The sequence below is a fragment of the Pipra filicauda genome, unplaced genomic scaffold (assembly GCF_003945595.2).
Source record: "Pipra filicauda isolate LSUMZ 115617 unplaced genomic scaffold, ASM394559v2 scaffold14_size4853619_pilon, whole genome shotgun sequence".
NCBI lineage: Eukaryota > Metazoa > Chordata > Aves > Passeriformes > Pipridae > Pipra > Pipra filicauda.
In genome coordinates, this window is record NW_024103985.1 from 1,744,455 (window position 1) to 1,761,291 (window position 16,837).

The following is a 16,837-nucleotide window of genomic DNA, read 5'->3' on the forward strand; positions in this document are numbered from 1 at the left end:
AGGGACAAGCCCCCCAGGTATCCTTCCACAAGTGAGGAAGGGGATGCACAGAAAGGTCAGCTGGGCTTAGAAATGACTGTGTTGAGCCAGAATTACTCAGACACACACACTCAGAAAGCCAGTGTCAGAGGAGGAATTAAAACCACCTTCTTCTGACTCTGTACCTATTGTTACCAAGAGAAATTTGTTGTTACTTTCTCCAAGACTGTCCAATAGACATAAACAAACAGCCCTTGTATCTACAGACATCTTACCACAATGTGCTACTGGTTTACTACTAGTTTGGCTGGTTGTGAAGTTTTTTTTTCTCACGACTCATGTTTACTAACTGCCTTCAGGCATCAGCAGCAAGAATTCTTGCAATTAAGATCTGCTCAATGAAGCCCTTACTGGCTGGAGAACCAAAACACTGTGACAAACTCATTGAAATTTAAAGTGCCTCCACACTGGACACTCTAGAAGGAAAAGAAAAAAGAAATTCTGTAAATCTCGAAAGGATATAAATAGAAAAGGAGCACTTGATCAGAGCAGCACCACCTGCTCTACACCTGAGATGGCAGAGGGGGTGGTTTTTTGTTCTGATGGTTCTGGATCACACCCGGGTCTCACAGGGCAAGGGAACATCTGGGCCAGCCAGATGTTGCAGAGGTGAAATCTGCCCAGCTGTTTATGTGGTCACACAGGTCCACTCAAGGGAGCAAACATATGAAGGGATGGTTTGCTGGCAGTGCAAAGGCAGACAAAGCCTTGCACAATGCCCAGAGGGAATTTACTACAGTGACGAAATCAGGTCAGCTCTCAAGGTCTCCAGAAGAGCACTGGCTTCTGTTTTTATTCAGACTCTGCTTGTAAAAGGGCAGGGAAAGGTGAGAGAGCTCCAGAGAGAAACCTCAGTGCCCCTGATAAATGGCAAATGCAAGAAAAACAATTTCAGTTCTTCCCTTACTCTAGAATTTTCCGAGCTTCTCCACATATTGTGCTCTTCACTGATGTCCCTGGGCAATTCTATCAAGAGAAACAGAAAACCATATCCTCTTACCTCAATGTTTGAAGTCTTCTGGACTATGAGAAACCCTTAGAGACGTGTACAAGGCAGTGAAATCTGCCTTCTCAATCTCCTAAAAGATCCTGGATGATGCTTCCTCCTAGATTGTTAATCTGGATTATTGGGATTCATGGACGTGAAAGGAAAATATTCTCAATCTTTCCCAGTTACTAGCCCAGTTCTTTATGATTTACAGTTCCAAACATTGATGAAACTTCAGTTTCTATAAGACTCAACCTCTTTCTCAGCTGCTGGGATGCCTGAAATGGGCATTTTGATCTGTGCTGCAGAACCACTGCTTCCCTCTGCCTCCGGTAATTGGGCTGAGTTTCTACTGGAAGAAGAATCACTTTGTCCACCTGGAAACCCTTTCTCCTTTCATATCTTACTGTGCTTTTAATAGAAATGTCACAAACCCAGGCTAACTTGGCAGTTCTTTTTCCTGAAATTAAAAAGGTGCAATTCCTGCCTGACCACTGATCATGTTAGGTTCACCTCCCACAGCACAGACAGCAGCAGCCAACACAGGGCAGCCCTGTGGGGACCAGGATAAGACCCGTCAGAGCTTCACAAAAGCAAATCACAGAAAAATTATCAGGCTGGATATTGCCACTTCTCCATGCCAGGCAGTGAGAAAAAGCTGAGCTGTTTTCAAGAACTGAAGGGTTTGGCTTTTTTTTCCCCACTCCACATATAAGTTTGTTGCTCCAGGTCCCAGCACCACGTTCTCTTCCCCAGGTCCCATAATTACAGTGTCCTAAATTGCTTCTTCAAGCCCCCTTGCAAAACTGAGCAGGCAGACAATCTCCATTACTCCAGCCTGCTCATATATAATTCTTAGCATTATATTGTAACCCAGCACATCCAAGTGAAACCAGAGCCATGCTGTTATGGACACTGTACATGAATAATATATTTAAAGCAGCCTCTGCCACAGAAAGCATGTTATTTAATAAGGTTGTGGAGACACATGGAAAGGAAGACAGAAGTAAGGAAAGGAACAATCTTCAGACTCACAGAATAGTCCATCTATGTTCTGGCTAAACACCAATAATACACTTTCTCCTTCTTTATGTGCATCTTTGCAGTTTAATATGGAAAAGGTCCATTAGAAATGAAGATAACTGGAACTGTGCTTTTTCTTCCTCCTTAAGACCTTCCACTCATGCTATAGAAGCCAAGGGGGGTTGGGGCAGACAGAAAGCTGAGAACTCCTTTAGAAAGATAAGTTTAAAAAATTTAAGTTTTTTACAATAAGAAATTAATAAAACATCTAACAGACCACAGAACACATCCATGAACTATAAAACTTGACACTGGCTTTTACTGCATCTGCTCAAACAAGTCCTCAGAGTAGGAGAGCTTTGGTTTTCTTGGCTGCCAGCTGCAATACAGATCTGTTCTTTTCTGGTCCTCTTGATGACAAAATTAGATGTATACTTTTACATATTTTTACATATGTTCAGGTTTTTTCCTCTCTGTTTTAAATGTTGAAATGCTTTGTTTTTCCCCTCATGTCTAAGCTTTTTACTTTTTTTAGTGGTTCCTGTTATCACCTTATCAGCAAAGAGCTCTATACATAGTTTGTACCCAGTTATGACAAGGAAACTTAACTCTACTTTTTGACAGTTTTATCAGATCAAAGAGAAAATACATATGTGAAAACAACACACCTTTATTCCAGTGAAACAGGGAGAATTATTTTTAAATTCAAAGATAATTTGCCTCACAAATATTACAAGCAGAATTCGGAATTTTTAGTATGTATTACAATGAAAAGTCTTAGCACTGTAGTGAATTGCTGTTCTTCATGCAACTGCACTACTTTTCTATGTATGTTAACAACTATTGGTTTTTACTGTTGGTTGGAACCTTTGAAAGTCCTGCAACCTATTTTCAAATTGTGAGGACTGATTTTCGTGGAATGTATAGAGTGGTTTAAATACTTTCACTCCGTTTGGAGCTGGTCAGTTTAGGAAATAGAAGTTTAGCATTGCAGAAAAAAAGTCACTTTGAACTATAACTACTGTATCTCCAGGGTAGTAATTTTGCTGAATTCCACTTCAGGGTAGTGATTCTGTTATTTTATGATAGAGCTACTAGTAAGTGGTATGAAAAAAAAAAAAAACCAGTTGGTTTTTTTTTTTATTTCACATTTACATTTCTTACATGCCTATAATTTAATCTCTTTAAATGTCAAGCTTTTTTAAATGAACACTTTTCACATTTTGATGTTGTTGGGGTTTTTTCAGTCTCCTCACAATTGCAAATGACATCAGTGATTATAAAACAACATTAGGTACTCCGAAATCTCAGCTACACAGATTTCCTATTTTACTTTTTCCTCATCGCTCCTTCGAAGGTCACAATAAAAATGAAACGAATGTTCTCTTACAGACTTTTTTTTTTCTTCTCTGCATTCAGTAAACATTAAATTCTGAGATCCTAATTCTGGGTGATTTGGGTCCATGTCATCTACCTTCAGGCAAGTCTCTACTGTCCTTTTTCCAAGGTGAGCAGGACCACTCTTCTGGAGGCCCTGTGTTCGTGCTGCTCCTCCTGACAACACTTAGTACCACCTAAAAATATACCTCTGCACAGTCCACGGACTAAATTCCTCCCCAGGCACAGTGTAAGGTGCCTGATATGAGGAGGAGCCTCAGGAGGAATGATATATGACTCAGACATCCATCTGAATCACAGTTGTCTGCTCTGCTTTCTCCCTTCCTGTCTAAACAAAACTCTTCCCCCCTGCAAGCCCTCCTGTGCTGCTTGCTGTCCCACACAGAAAGCCATCTGACAGCCAGAGGGAAAGAGAGGAGAAAGGAGGCACGAGACCAAAGATCTCCTTGAACATTTGCTTCCAGGATCTGAAACACCCTGCACACAAATCCAGATAGTCAAATTTAGTTACCGTGGCCCTACGGCAACTCAAAACCACCAAGGAAACCCCTCCACTGCTTATGCCCTGGGCCTCTCATGCAAAGCCAATTCCCACCCTGTTCTGTTGTCCGTGCCCTGTCCATGTCCATGCATGACAAAGCTTTAAGCTCCCTCCAGATCTTTTAGGCCATTGCCACTCTTTGCTCCCAAAGCTGTCCCTGCCAGAGCCATCCTGCCTCAGGTGGCTTCTGCCAACACTATTTTAACACCTCCCCGGTCGTGCCACTGGTCCTTTTGTATGGGCAGGTGATGAAGTTCACTGGGGAACCAAGGTGGGTTCCGAATGACCCAAAAACCCCAAAAGAATGGTTATTTTCAGCCCAGCTCAGGTCCTCAGCCCAGCTCTGCAGCAGCTCCACAGGCATTTGTGCTACCCCAGCTGGGAGTGGGCTGGGGGGAGGAGTAGGTGTGCTTGACTTAGCAATGCTGCTGCCAAACATTACCCTCAACTGCTCAGAACCTCCCGTGGACCCAGCAGCTCTTGGGCTCAATGGATAAGCAGTCCCTCAGAAGGTGAGTCAAAGCTGCACACAAAGCCTGGGGTCAGTTCTTCTCAATCCTGGGTTTAATCCCTTGTCCCTCATCCTCTTTCTGGTATCCTGCCTCTGAGGACATCTCACACAGGAAAAGGAATTCCTAATACCAGTGGCTGGCAATTAAAAGAAGGATGGAAAAGTCAGAGAATAATTCTCTTAATTGACTACTCTTCTTACTACTTGTAATCTAGAGGAAATCTAATTAATTCTACATGAAGAACGACTATTCTGCGGTGAAGTGTAATTCCTGATCTCTGGGGCTTCAGCTTACCAGTTGTCAAATTATCCAATTACACACTTGTTAAAATCCATTTTGGGGAGATTTTCATGGCTCGTAAATAAATAATTTCGAAAGCTTAAATACTCAGAAGAAATTAAAAAAAAGAAAAAAGAAAGAAAAAAAAGGAAGCCCCCTGACCCCCAAATGGTACCTCAAAAATCACAAAACACATCTAAAAATAATGTCAGGAAGCTGAAAAGAGTGATACCTGCCTGCTCTGCTCCAGCAGCACCACAGTGGTGATGATCTGGTTCAGCAGGGAGAAATACTCTGCTTCTTTTTCAGCAGTGTTTTATTCAAATCACTAATCTGAAGGGAACCAATTAAGGCAGCATCCCCTTCATTATGCCAAAAGGGAAAAATCTTTTCATAACCACATCAATTAAGAGGTGGGAAGCCAGCAGAGACCGCAGCTGAAGCCAAGGATATCGATGCACTGGTGCCAGGCCAGAGCAGGGCCACCAGGCTGAGCTGGCCAGGGCTGGAGCAGAGAGAGCTGGGCCTGCTCAGCCTTCAGAAGAGATGGAAATGGCAGAACTTATTGCTTTCTACAACTACCAGGTCAGAGGACACAGGGAAGATGAAGCCAGACTGGTCCAGGCTTCTATGGCAACAGAACGAGAGGAGCAGGACAAGAGTTAGAACATAGGAAATTCCGTTCAGACACGTAGGAAAAAATTTTACCATGAAGATGATCAAATGCTGAGACAGTTTTCCCAGAGAGATTGTGGATCTCCATCTTTGGAGGTGTACAAATCTCAAGTGGAACAAGCCCAGAGCAACCATCTCTCTGAACAGGACGTGGGACCAATTAACAACTGGAGCTGCCTTTGACCTCACCTGCTCTGGGGCTCTGACAACTCTTTAGAAAGGTTCCCACCAAGAGGAGGGGGGTACAATGACACCTCAGTTAACATCTATTTGAAGGAATGGTCTTAAATCAAGGTAAATTCTGGACCCTGATGTGCCATATCTGAGCATGGGAGAAAACTTTCTGCAACCTTTTGTATTTCAGAGAAAACAACTTAGCAGTCAGCATTAAAGACCATTTTGCAATATTTGCTACTGGACTGTATGGCAGTGTTGTGTTATGAAATCCTGTGAGTGAAACAAGACACGAAACAAAAGAGGAACAGAAGGCAGTAATTTGTTTTCTATAAACCCAATCTGACTGTATTTCGATAAAAGCAAGCCAACACCATCCCTTGTTTGGCTTTTTTTCAACCAAAAAACCCTTTTGAAATTTCTTTAATATCGATTGAGCCTGATTAGCATAAAGATAGAAAGGTGCAGGAAAAGCAATCCAAAATAGGTGGTACAATATTTTCAGTGGATACTGCTCATTCTGGCACTAAGAGTGAGGCATCTTAAGACATCGTGACTTGAAAATCATTCAAAGCACTTGTCTACTGAAAATGAGGTCCCTTTCGGCTGGCTGAGACTGGCTGCACAGAAATTATCAAATTATAAAATAATTAGGAGACCATCATTCTGAAATTCGATTCACCACCAAATTATTTCTGGTTTAAACGCACAACATTTTGCATACCAATGGTTTTACAGCCGTGTGAAAACAGGCCAGGACTTCCAAACCTCATATCCATTGACATAAAGCAGGGATAAGTTTCGGTGAAACCTGCTCTAAATTCAGATCTGCCACGTTTTCCTGGCCCTTCTATGTTTTTTACCAACATGCAGCTTCAGAGCAACACCAACAGACTGTCAGGGTGAAGGATTGGCCTTGTTTCAAACCCGGTTCAACTGCACGTGTCTAATCAGGAAAAACATATGTAACTCACACTTAAGAAAGAACAGCAGTGGTTATGCAAAGCCATTTTTCTCGGGCGTTAATTCGCGAGAAAAATATCCCCGTGTTTGTTCCTGCCTCTCCAGGGAACCCAATTTCCAATGTTCCCCATCAAATTGTGTGGCTGTCAGCAGCTCTGCCTGCAGCCAGTCCCAGCCCTCATTACTCACTGCCCCACTCAGGCAAAAACTGGGTGACTGTTGGTTTCTATTGTTACAGGTGATTACAGCCAGCAACTCCAGAGACAAACCCGACATTTCTAACCTCCTGTCTCCAACAACAACATCATCAAGACCCTTTTCCGCCAGCCTGTAGTAACTTCTGGCAGCAAAAGAACTGGATTAAAGGGAAAGACCCGTCTGCTGGTTTTCACTGCTCGGGAATTTAAGCAGCAAAACGTCTGTGTGATGTTGCAATGAGCACAGTTCCTCTTTCACTGCATGCCCCACACGTCAATGGGATGTCTAATTGTGCAGGGGAAGAGCTATTGCTTGTTATTTCAAATGTTAAGGACCCCAGGGTCGTCATTAATTCTGGAAGGAAAAAAAAATCCAAAGAGTATGGCATTTGTTGGATTCTGGAGATAAGACGTGCTCGATTGCCAAGTGCTTGTATTATTTCCTCATTTCATTCTCTGTAGACAAACCAAATGCTGTGTGCTCGTGACTCACACATCTGTCACTGTGTTGGTGGGGGGACAATAGGAGATTGCCAGAGGAAGGCCAATGTTTTGTGTGACAGCAATAATAACAGGAAGTTGAAGACCAAACCAAGGCATTTTTGCAGACAATTCTAATTGGAAAATGAACCCCAAATGTTGCAACTGAGTATGTTCACTTCTTGAACACAGACATGGGAATATCAGAACTGTCACACCCCAGGGGACTACTCAGCTGCCTGGCCCATCACTGAGGTACACAGAGGTGCCAATACCACAGGCTCTGAAGATGCATAAATGATGGACATCTACATATGGGAAAAACATCTTGTAGCTTCAGATACCTGTAATTCAATTAGTTTCTGAAGCATAAAAGATTCTTATGTGTTAACTCGATTAAACATTTTCTTCTGTCAGCTGTACAGGCTCACTGCAGTTATCAGGATGTGAAACAGAATCTCATCTGACTCATGAACTGCATAAAGATTGATTAACGAGTTTGGGAATACAAAGTCCTTCCAGTGGAAGTTGCCTGAACACAGAGAACTAATCCAGAGAGCAGGTTTCTGGATCCAGGCAAAGCTGTGAGACCCACACTCAGTGAGACAATCTGTTCCTCTGAACTGATACAGCAATATTCCAGAATTAGACTGACACAATATCCCAGAAATAACCCAGGGACAGGTTGGTTTTGTTTATTTGTTTGTTTTCAATTGCTGTCAATAATGACCCTGGAACAGACTAACACTAAAATTTGCTAATGGTATCAATTTGGGAGGCATTGTCAGTACAGAAGTCTGAACTACTAGAGCAGAAGGACCAGATAAAATCAAAGATTCAGGAAAAAGAAACAGAATTAAATGCATTCACACACAGTGAAAAGTTTAATCATGGGGACTGACAGTAAGAATTTCAACCATCAGGTAAGAGATCTTCAGCCTGAAACAATGGAGCAGTAGAAAGGTCTGGATATAATATTGAATCTCAGGATAAATGTATGTCATCGTACAGAACATCCCTGACCAATTAGGGAAAAAAACCCCAATAACTAGAACTAAACCCTTGCATGTATCATTTGAGATGGAGAAAAACATTCCCAGGGCATAAACACTTAGACAACAAGTGTCTAATTTCTGTTGAATTTCTCTTGCAAGAGAAATTATCTAGTATCTGGTTTTCACCTTTGATATCTGCTTTCAAGAAAGGTGAATCAAAATCAGAACTGGTAGGTGCTGAGACATGTTACTGGGAGAATGGCAAGTCTGTTTTGTAATAGAAAATTCTAAGACCTTGACCTATCTAATTTCAGGAAGCAATAGGATATAATTCTGAAAAGAAAATGGTTGCTGGCAATATCAAAATGATCCAGAGGTTTCTCCATTTCTTATAAGTAGATTTCATCTGTGATTCACTAATCATTTTGATTTAAAAAGGCTCCTTTTCAGAATTGGGTAACATTTTAATTAAATATTTGAAAACCTGCTGAATACCGTAATTGCAATTTAAAAGCTATGAATTAGGAAGGTAAAAGCTTTTATCTACTCTCCAGACATCTTTTTTTTTCTTTTTTTTTCATAAAGCTGTCACTGGAATTCTTTAGAAACATTCACTCGTTGAAGTTAAGTAGGACAGTGGGTTCGGGATCCTGCAGGGGAACCCAGGCCAGCCACAGCCAAAATCAGATCCATTGGCCCAAGAGAAAACAGTCTGGTGACTTCAGGAGCAACTTCAGCACACTGTCCATCCCTCTTCTGTAGGAAGGGACCAATATTTTCTGTAGTTTTTTATCACTAGTCTCCTCTGCTTGGTTTCAGAGTTCTTCAGGGTGAGGCTATAACTTAGTGTGTGTTTGTGCAGCACTGAGAACTCTGGTAGCTAATTCTGAGCGACACATCCAGTCTCTAACAGAACATAAACAGCACCAGCTGAAAATTAAATGGTTTAGATACATATATTTATAAAGGCATTAATACTGTAAGTGTTTTTATAATCCAGCAGTGACTGGCATTGTCATGACAGCTGATCCCTGTAATTATTAGAAATAATTTTAATACAGAAAAGCTTCCTATATAATAGATAGCCTCTTTGCTGCAGCAATTGATTTTATTTATTTATCTGGTCTATTTATACAGCTTCTTATGCTGATGGTAGGTAGAACAGTTTACTTCCTGTCGGCATATCTGTTAAATTTTTATAAAGAACATCAGGAGCAAGCTGAAACAATAAATTATCTAAAAGGTATAATGTTAAATTGGTGCTTAGGTTTTGGATACAATTTATTTAATATGACTGCCATAAATATGGCTTCCCACAAGCCAAAATGTCTCTGGTGGGTTTGAGGACAAAAGCACATTCATCTGTAAGAGAAGAATGGGTTTAGATCCAACCTTGCTTTGATAACTGCCAGGACATACCAAAACAGGCCTTTTAACAAAATATCATCTTAAATATGAAGATTGTTACATGCTGTGAATTATAAAATATTTCTGTTGAACAAATAAAGATGTTTACTCTTTACAGCTAGTTTATAAACCTGACCTTGTAAAATAAATATTCCATTTCTGTTTCATACAGTATCAGCTGTGGTGACATTGCAAAAGTGGTTGAACTGGTTTCAAAGGTTATTTTGCTCCAACACTATCCTTTCCTGGAGGTCACTGACCTCCATGAGATGAAGGATATTGGGCTCACCCAGCAGCTCACCCAAGTTTGTTTAAACCACCTCCATCTGCAGCTTAAAAATAGGTCAGTTTGATCTGCACCACAGCAGTTTTTGCTGTGCAGGAGCAGAGCTGAGTGTAGGGACAGCTCGTCACGTTGGGGCTCCTCGACAGGGTCAGAGGAGAGGGAATAATTCTTTGCCTTCACTGCAACCTGTTTGTTGCAAAGTAATGAGCTGGGCTTCGGTCACTGACTCTCTTTAAGCCTGTCATAAATCAGGAGTCTCTTCTCAGAGGTTTTTTTCTGCATTTGATTTAAACCTCTCTCTGCCTCAACCCTCACTTGAATGTCTCGGAGGCCGATGTTGCACTGCTTGAGGATAATAAATAATGGGCCAAAACCAGAGAGACAATGGAAGCTGATACAGGTCGGTAATTCACTGCTCACCATGCACCTTTTCCTGCTAAAATAAGGGCTGGGAGGGATGGAAGGTTGTCTTTGGAGCTCTTGTCTGTGCCAAGCAGACTGCAACCTCACCACCGGACCATTAATCAAGTCTCAAATCCCGTCTTTTTTTTCCTCTCCATTTCAGTTCTCAAGTAACAAGGTTATTTTTCAGTTTGATGCTGACTAGATTATAAGTATACTGAAAGGCTGTCCCAAAGTACTCAGTAAAAAGGAAAAACAGGCATATTGGGCTCAACAAGCCCTAGATTAGAGCTGAGTTTGATAAAGACTGAAGGGACCCTTGTCCTGCTGGTCCCTGGTCAGGTGGAACCTTCCTGTCCTGGTGCCAGGCAAGTTGTCCTGCCTGCCAGCAAGTTTGAGATTCTCTGGGCAGCAAGAAAGCTGAATTACCAACTCCAAAGCATTAATATAATGATCAGTATGAGGTAATCCAGGGCTCACTCAGCCACTACCATGACTGTGCAGCACTCAAGGATTCCTGCTCTGGAAGGCAAACATTTCCTGCTGTTCCCTCACTGTGCAGATCACACAGGGCACTCCATTACAGCTGGTATTCAGATCAGGTCACCTCTAAGGGCTGGGGAGTTTTTCAGGAAAGCTATCCAGATTCACAGGCTTTTTATACCCAAGGATGCTCATCATCCAACTGCCCAGCTCCTTCAGCAGCTTCACGTGTCCCACCTGAAACACTTGGTCCACATCCATATCCTTAAACCCAGGAATGCCTGGAATATCAGGGTGAGCACCCTTGTGTGAGCCAGGCTGACTCCAGCATTACCTTGCTGATCTAGAGATTTAAAAGACATCTGTGGACAACAATTCATCAAAAGCTGAATGTCAGGAACCTGCAACCTTTTCAAGAAATTTCTGAACAGACACTGAGCATCCTGCATGTGGTTTTTCAAAGTGAAGTTAACATACTACTCTAATAATGAATTATCAGCTCTGGGACCAACATCTCACCCTGTGTGACTTGTACTGCCCTTACTGGTGTAGGACCCTGCAGGGTTCTCAAAAGCTGGAATGCTAATATGCCATAAGAATAAAAGAAATGCATTGGAGAAAGGTAAGGTGAGTGCAGCAAGTGTCCTAATAACTTCAGCAGAAGGTAGGCATTGCCAGTGTGTCCCTATGCCAATATATATATATATATGTATGTCTTTTCATTGCAGCATTTTGTAAATTAAAAAACCTAACAAACAGGAATCTCTAAATTGACCAATCTTCTGCTTTGCAATTTAAAAATCCATAATAACAGCAAGCAGGAAAGACTATGGAATACAAAGATGGTGCAGAGATGGCATGTGCAAGTCTATTAAAAAAACCAAAGCTCTGCCTAATATGAAAGCATTAAAATTGTTCTTTCTAAAGATTAACCTATAACTGAAATATCCAAGAGCATTTCTGTTTGGTCCTTCCAAACATGAAATTACACGTTCTTCTAAGATGACCAGTAAAAAAACCAACCCAAATTACCCCCAGTCTCCAAAACCAGAGAAATAATATAATGCTTTATTTTCACTGTGGTTCTTTCCAAATGGAAGAGGAGAATGTTTGATTTTAATTTCTATTTGCAAATTACGAGCTGGCTTTGCAAAGACCACGGGGAAAACTGAAGTACCAAACTAATCTAAGTTAGACATCTTGAAAGGTTTGCACCTGAATCATCATTTCCTAAGAACAAAGGAAAGGACCACAAAGATTTGGAGATTTGTGATACCCCAGAGTTTCTTCCCTGACACTCCAGTTAATGCAAAGAAGGTTAAAACTATTCCCAGTCTGTGTCAGTAACTCCCTGACATTTATCTTTGCTTTCTCTCTTACCCATTATCCCAACACCTGTTGCCTTGCAAAAAGCCACCTCCTTTATAACTTTATAGACTTCATGAGACCTTTGAGCACAGAATTTTGTGCTTCTGGAAAATGGGCTTTTTTTCATCTTTAATGGAAATTAAGAGAGTGAGCTGATTTGTAATAACTGCCAGGAGAAATCTATTTTTGTTCTTAGGAGCTATTTTTTGCCAATATATCACTTGATAATAAAGCAATCATGGGCATGTATGAGAAGAACTCTGCTTCTCTGCCACCATTGGAACCACTAGAAAAAAAAAATCTTTTGTCTTCTCGATTAAGTATGGAGTGAATAAAAACCCCCAACATCTCAGATTATGTAGATCAGATCATCTCTACAGTCCTAACCCTGCACATCAGGGTCCTATCTCAGACCTGAATTAACGGGCTATCACTAGACAAACATCCAGGTTACATTTTTTTAAATGCTCTGAGATTGATTTTTTTTCTTTCGGCTCTAAATAATAAGTTAATATTTTTCTAACAGACTGTCCAAGAACAAAAATGGGGCACAGCTAGACCTTAGACAAGTATACCCCATCCTTGATGAAGAAAGGGAGAGAGAAGAAAAAATGCACAGAATTTCTGTTTGTACTTGGAATTTGGGTATCTAACAGTTTTTTTAGGTAAGAACAAGGCTAAAGGACGGGTGTTTTTCAAGCCCTGTAGTTTGCACCATGGGGCAAACTCTTTGAAGGCATTTATGTAGAACAGACAGTTGGCTAACCACTGTGTTTTGTGTTCCCCAGGTAATTAAAATTACTCAGAAATCATGCTATTCATTTTTTTTTCCTTCTCTCATATCAGTGGATATGGAGTCAGAATTCAGAAACTGGGAAAACTGTCATTCAGGAAGTGCAGACCAGGTGTGGGAGTACTCGTGATTCAAGTCAGACACGAAGCACATTGCACTGAGTGTCCAAGCACACCACTGCCTGCATCCAGAGCCAGCCCTGAGCACAGGGAATGCCATGAACTCAGCTTCTGCCTCCAGCAAGCTGGTGTATCAGTGAAGGAACATGACTCAGCCCTCCACGGGAAGCTGTGGCCTCCCCTCAGGTGGTTTCACCACCGAACAAAGCAAACTTCCAAAGTCAGAATCTGCTTCTCGAGGCGCTGAAACTTTCTGTCCCTCCCTCCCCTTTTGCATCTGGCAGACACCAGAGCTGGAAAGCAACATGGAAAAACTTGCAGAATGCCAAACAACTTCTTACCATAGCCAGGGGGAGAACTCCTACCAGATCCTTCTGGCTTACATAGATCTTGGAGATTCCGAGATCGGATGTTGTGTCTCCTGGATATTCTACCTGCCACGTGATGAGCTGAGTCTCAGGTGGGTCAGTTAAGTCTTCAATCTCAAAATCAATCTGCATGATTTCAGAGGAAGGACCATCAGCACTGCAAGAAAGAGAGGAAAAGAAATGTTCCATTCACATAACTGATAAGCCGGCAATATAATTGCTTTTATATTAATAAAACATTGGATTAAGGCTCCTTCGAAGAGAGGATTTAGTGGGATGATGGATTTAATAATGAATTAATCATTTCCACTTGTCTTAAGATTTCAGGGTATTTCCCACAAATTCAAGTGGCTTAGTAACACTCTGTGACACGGATCACTATGCACTGCTCCATTTTACAGGTGGAGAAACAGAACCAATTCAAGGCAAAGCAAAGGCTAAAACTCCAGCCTAAACTGACTCCAAGGCTCTCCCTTTAACAAGCACTTTGTATTTCCTCCCTGGTAAAGCAGCACCTGAACAAATCTAAAGGGAATCACTCCTTGAAACAGGAAACCACTGCATCAAAAGTATTTTCTGCTTTTTAAAGAGAGAGGCATGGAAGAAAGGTCAAAGCTCGGGATGGGGTCCATGAACAAGGGCAGCAGGGAGCAGGGGACTGGAAAACTTGGAATTAATTTTTGGCTGTACTGCTACCTTGCTGTGAATGTCTGTGTGAAGCTCCTTTTGTCCTTTGAGAAACCAGGAATTATAGATAATTGAGCTTGTTGTGATAGAGGAGAGTTACAAAACTGGATTATTTAATATTGGCCAATCCTGCCAGGACCCTTGAGTAGAAAACACCACAGAAGAACAAAGAGTTACTAGATGTGATATTCTGGCAACACTGGGGGTACTGGCACCTTACCAATGCTACTTTGGCTTTGCTTGTTGTCCTTCCTAAGGTTACATGGCATAAAACAGAAATGTAAAGGGGGAAAAACTGGAAAGGGGCTCATTGATGCAATTCCCACAAAGCTTGTTTTTTATAAAACCAGCTACTGTATGGAAAGCAACAGAAGAGAGAAACAAGAAAAGACTCAATTTACTGTAAAGTTGTTGAGGAGTGCAGAATTTCTGAGTGCAGAAATCCAGGGGACACCAGGAATGCCAGTGTTTTACTTCTGAAGCACTGACTGCTGAACTGATCTCCAGTGTTTGTGTGGAGGGGAAAGGAAAGAGCAGAATTTCTTTCCATGGGATAATCCTCAAGGAGAGAAAGACTGGCACAGCACTGAAGTGTCACAAGCCATTTATGTTGGAGAGTGCCACTAGAAAAGGGGACCCATTTCAGCTGCTGATTAGAGAATCCCAGAATGTGCCCAAACCCCAGCAGGTTTTCCCAGCTGATGTGGGAAAACAGCTAAAACTAAGCACATATTTTTATGAAGATCAGTTATGACAACAGCCCCAGTTTGGGAGTCTTCCCAAAATGCTCAGAGATTTCTATCATGCTGGTTAAATCCAGTGCTTTACCCAAAGCTACTGCTTGAAGAGGTTAATCTGATCATCTATAAGGTTTGGATTTTAATGGCTACACTGAGTTCTTTCTCTCCTGGATGGAATTTAAAACGAGCCTCTGTGTTTCCAGAATGGAACACATTGTGTTCAACTCCTCCTTTCTTCATTTCAGGGGGGAAAAAGAAAAAAAAAAAAAAAAGAGCACGATTTCTAAACTAGCACTGAATGAAGTCTTATTTCATGCTGACCTAGGTAGGATCAGAAAGCTGCTTTATGCAGCTGTGGCTATTGAATCTCAGTTACCTTAATTGTATGAGCAGGAATGGGCAATGCATTGCCTATAAATACCTGGCAGTGAGCCTGGTTTGTACAGCATGTTCTATCACAGTTGCTGTGTTTAAAGAGCTAATTGAATCTTCATACAATGAACCCTGGGTTTGTGGTTCTATTCCGGGTGCCTTTCTGCATTATTGCCTTGGTGGCTGCTCCTCCCAGTCAGCAGCTCTGCAGAACTGGGGCTGTCCCCAGGATGTGTCCTGGAGCAGCAGTGAGGGACCACTGCAGTGAGGGGACTGCGGGGCACAGGGCCACAAAACAACCAAAACTGCCAGAAAAGGCAAACAACTCTATCTTTTCCAGGTATGCTGGAGATTAGGAGAAAAGGAGTGAAGTGATCAGCACAGATTAAAACAAAGGAGGGAGTGAAAGGCAGTGGAAAAGATGTGGAGACAGAAGTAGAGCACGGTCCTTGTATTTATGAACAACAGCTCCCACATGGCACAACTACAGGAACCCCAAAGGCACAGAAATCTTTCTTTTAATTTCTCCTTCAAAGCAGGTATTTTAATGAAGCACTTCTTGTAGCAAAAAACTTCCACTTTGCTACCAAATGCAATTCTGAGAGAAATTATTTGAACTAGTTCCTCTTAGAAATACTAAAACACCTCCAAAAGACAAAATTACAAAGCACCACAAAAATCAATAAGAATCTCATTACTGCTACTTAAGATGTATTAAAAAAGTGTGAAAGTATTATTGCACGACCTATGATCAGACCCTGGCTGTCAGCACCAGGTCAGGAACTTCTGTTTAATTACTTTACTCATCATTTACTGGGACGATCCTCCCATGTGCAAGTCCCGTGGGTCTGTGTCCCAAATTCACAGCCTTCCTTGCCAATTTAGCAATTGAAATCTTCCAACAGAGAAATAAGATAAAAAAATCACCTTTCAGAAAATACAGGTAAAAAGCATAAATGGAGAAATTTTAACAAATAATATTCATCAGTGGAGTTCAGTCACATAAAAACATTTGGGGCTTTTCTGTTAAAGTTAAGGGTGCTTGCTACAACAAGGATATTTCTACGGGTAGTCAGCCACTGGTCCTTGAAATGATCCAAAACTCTGATTTCAGGGAGAGAATACTTTTATTTCTGAGGGTTTTTTTGTTTGTTTAAAGAAGCCTTTACATGAGAGTCAAACTGTTGTGGCAGAGGGGGAACATTTGCATTCCTCTCCACATTTACCAGAGAGACAGAGATCACATCTCCTCTGAATAAACAGGTACTTGCAATGCAATAAACTGCTTCTGCTTGGCATGTTTGAGAGCATCCTAAAAATTACGTGTATGGGATGTGCAAGTAAAGAATGCGGGATCCTTGACAAGGAGACCATAATGCTGACACCTGGGGCATAAAAAGCACGGAATGAGAAAGAACACTGTGTGCTAGGATGGGCTGATTGATTTGGGCTTTTCTTTGGTGCTCGTTACCACACAATAAGCCATTGCTTTGGAAGTGTTGATGACTTCTTCCAGTTCAGCCAGTGGTGATTTAAAAATCCCCCCTG

General features: G+C 41.6%; 1 protein-coding gene across 1 annotated transcript in view; it reads right to left on the bottom strand.

Annotated features, from left to right (window-relative positions):
* Positions 1-16,837, bottom strand: part of TMEM132D (transmembrane protein 132D) — a 228,451-nt gene that overhangs the window by 74,134 nt on the left and 137,480 nt on the right. Inside the window, exon 4 of the mRNA XM_027733166.2 lies at positions 13,464-13,647. Within this exon, the coding sequence (XP_027588967.1) occupies positions 13,464-13,647 (184 nt within the window). The remainder of the gene's footprint in view (positions 1-13,463; positions 13,648-16,837) is intronic.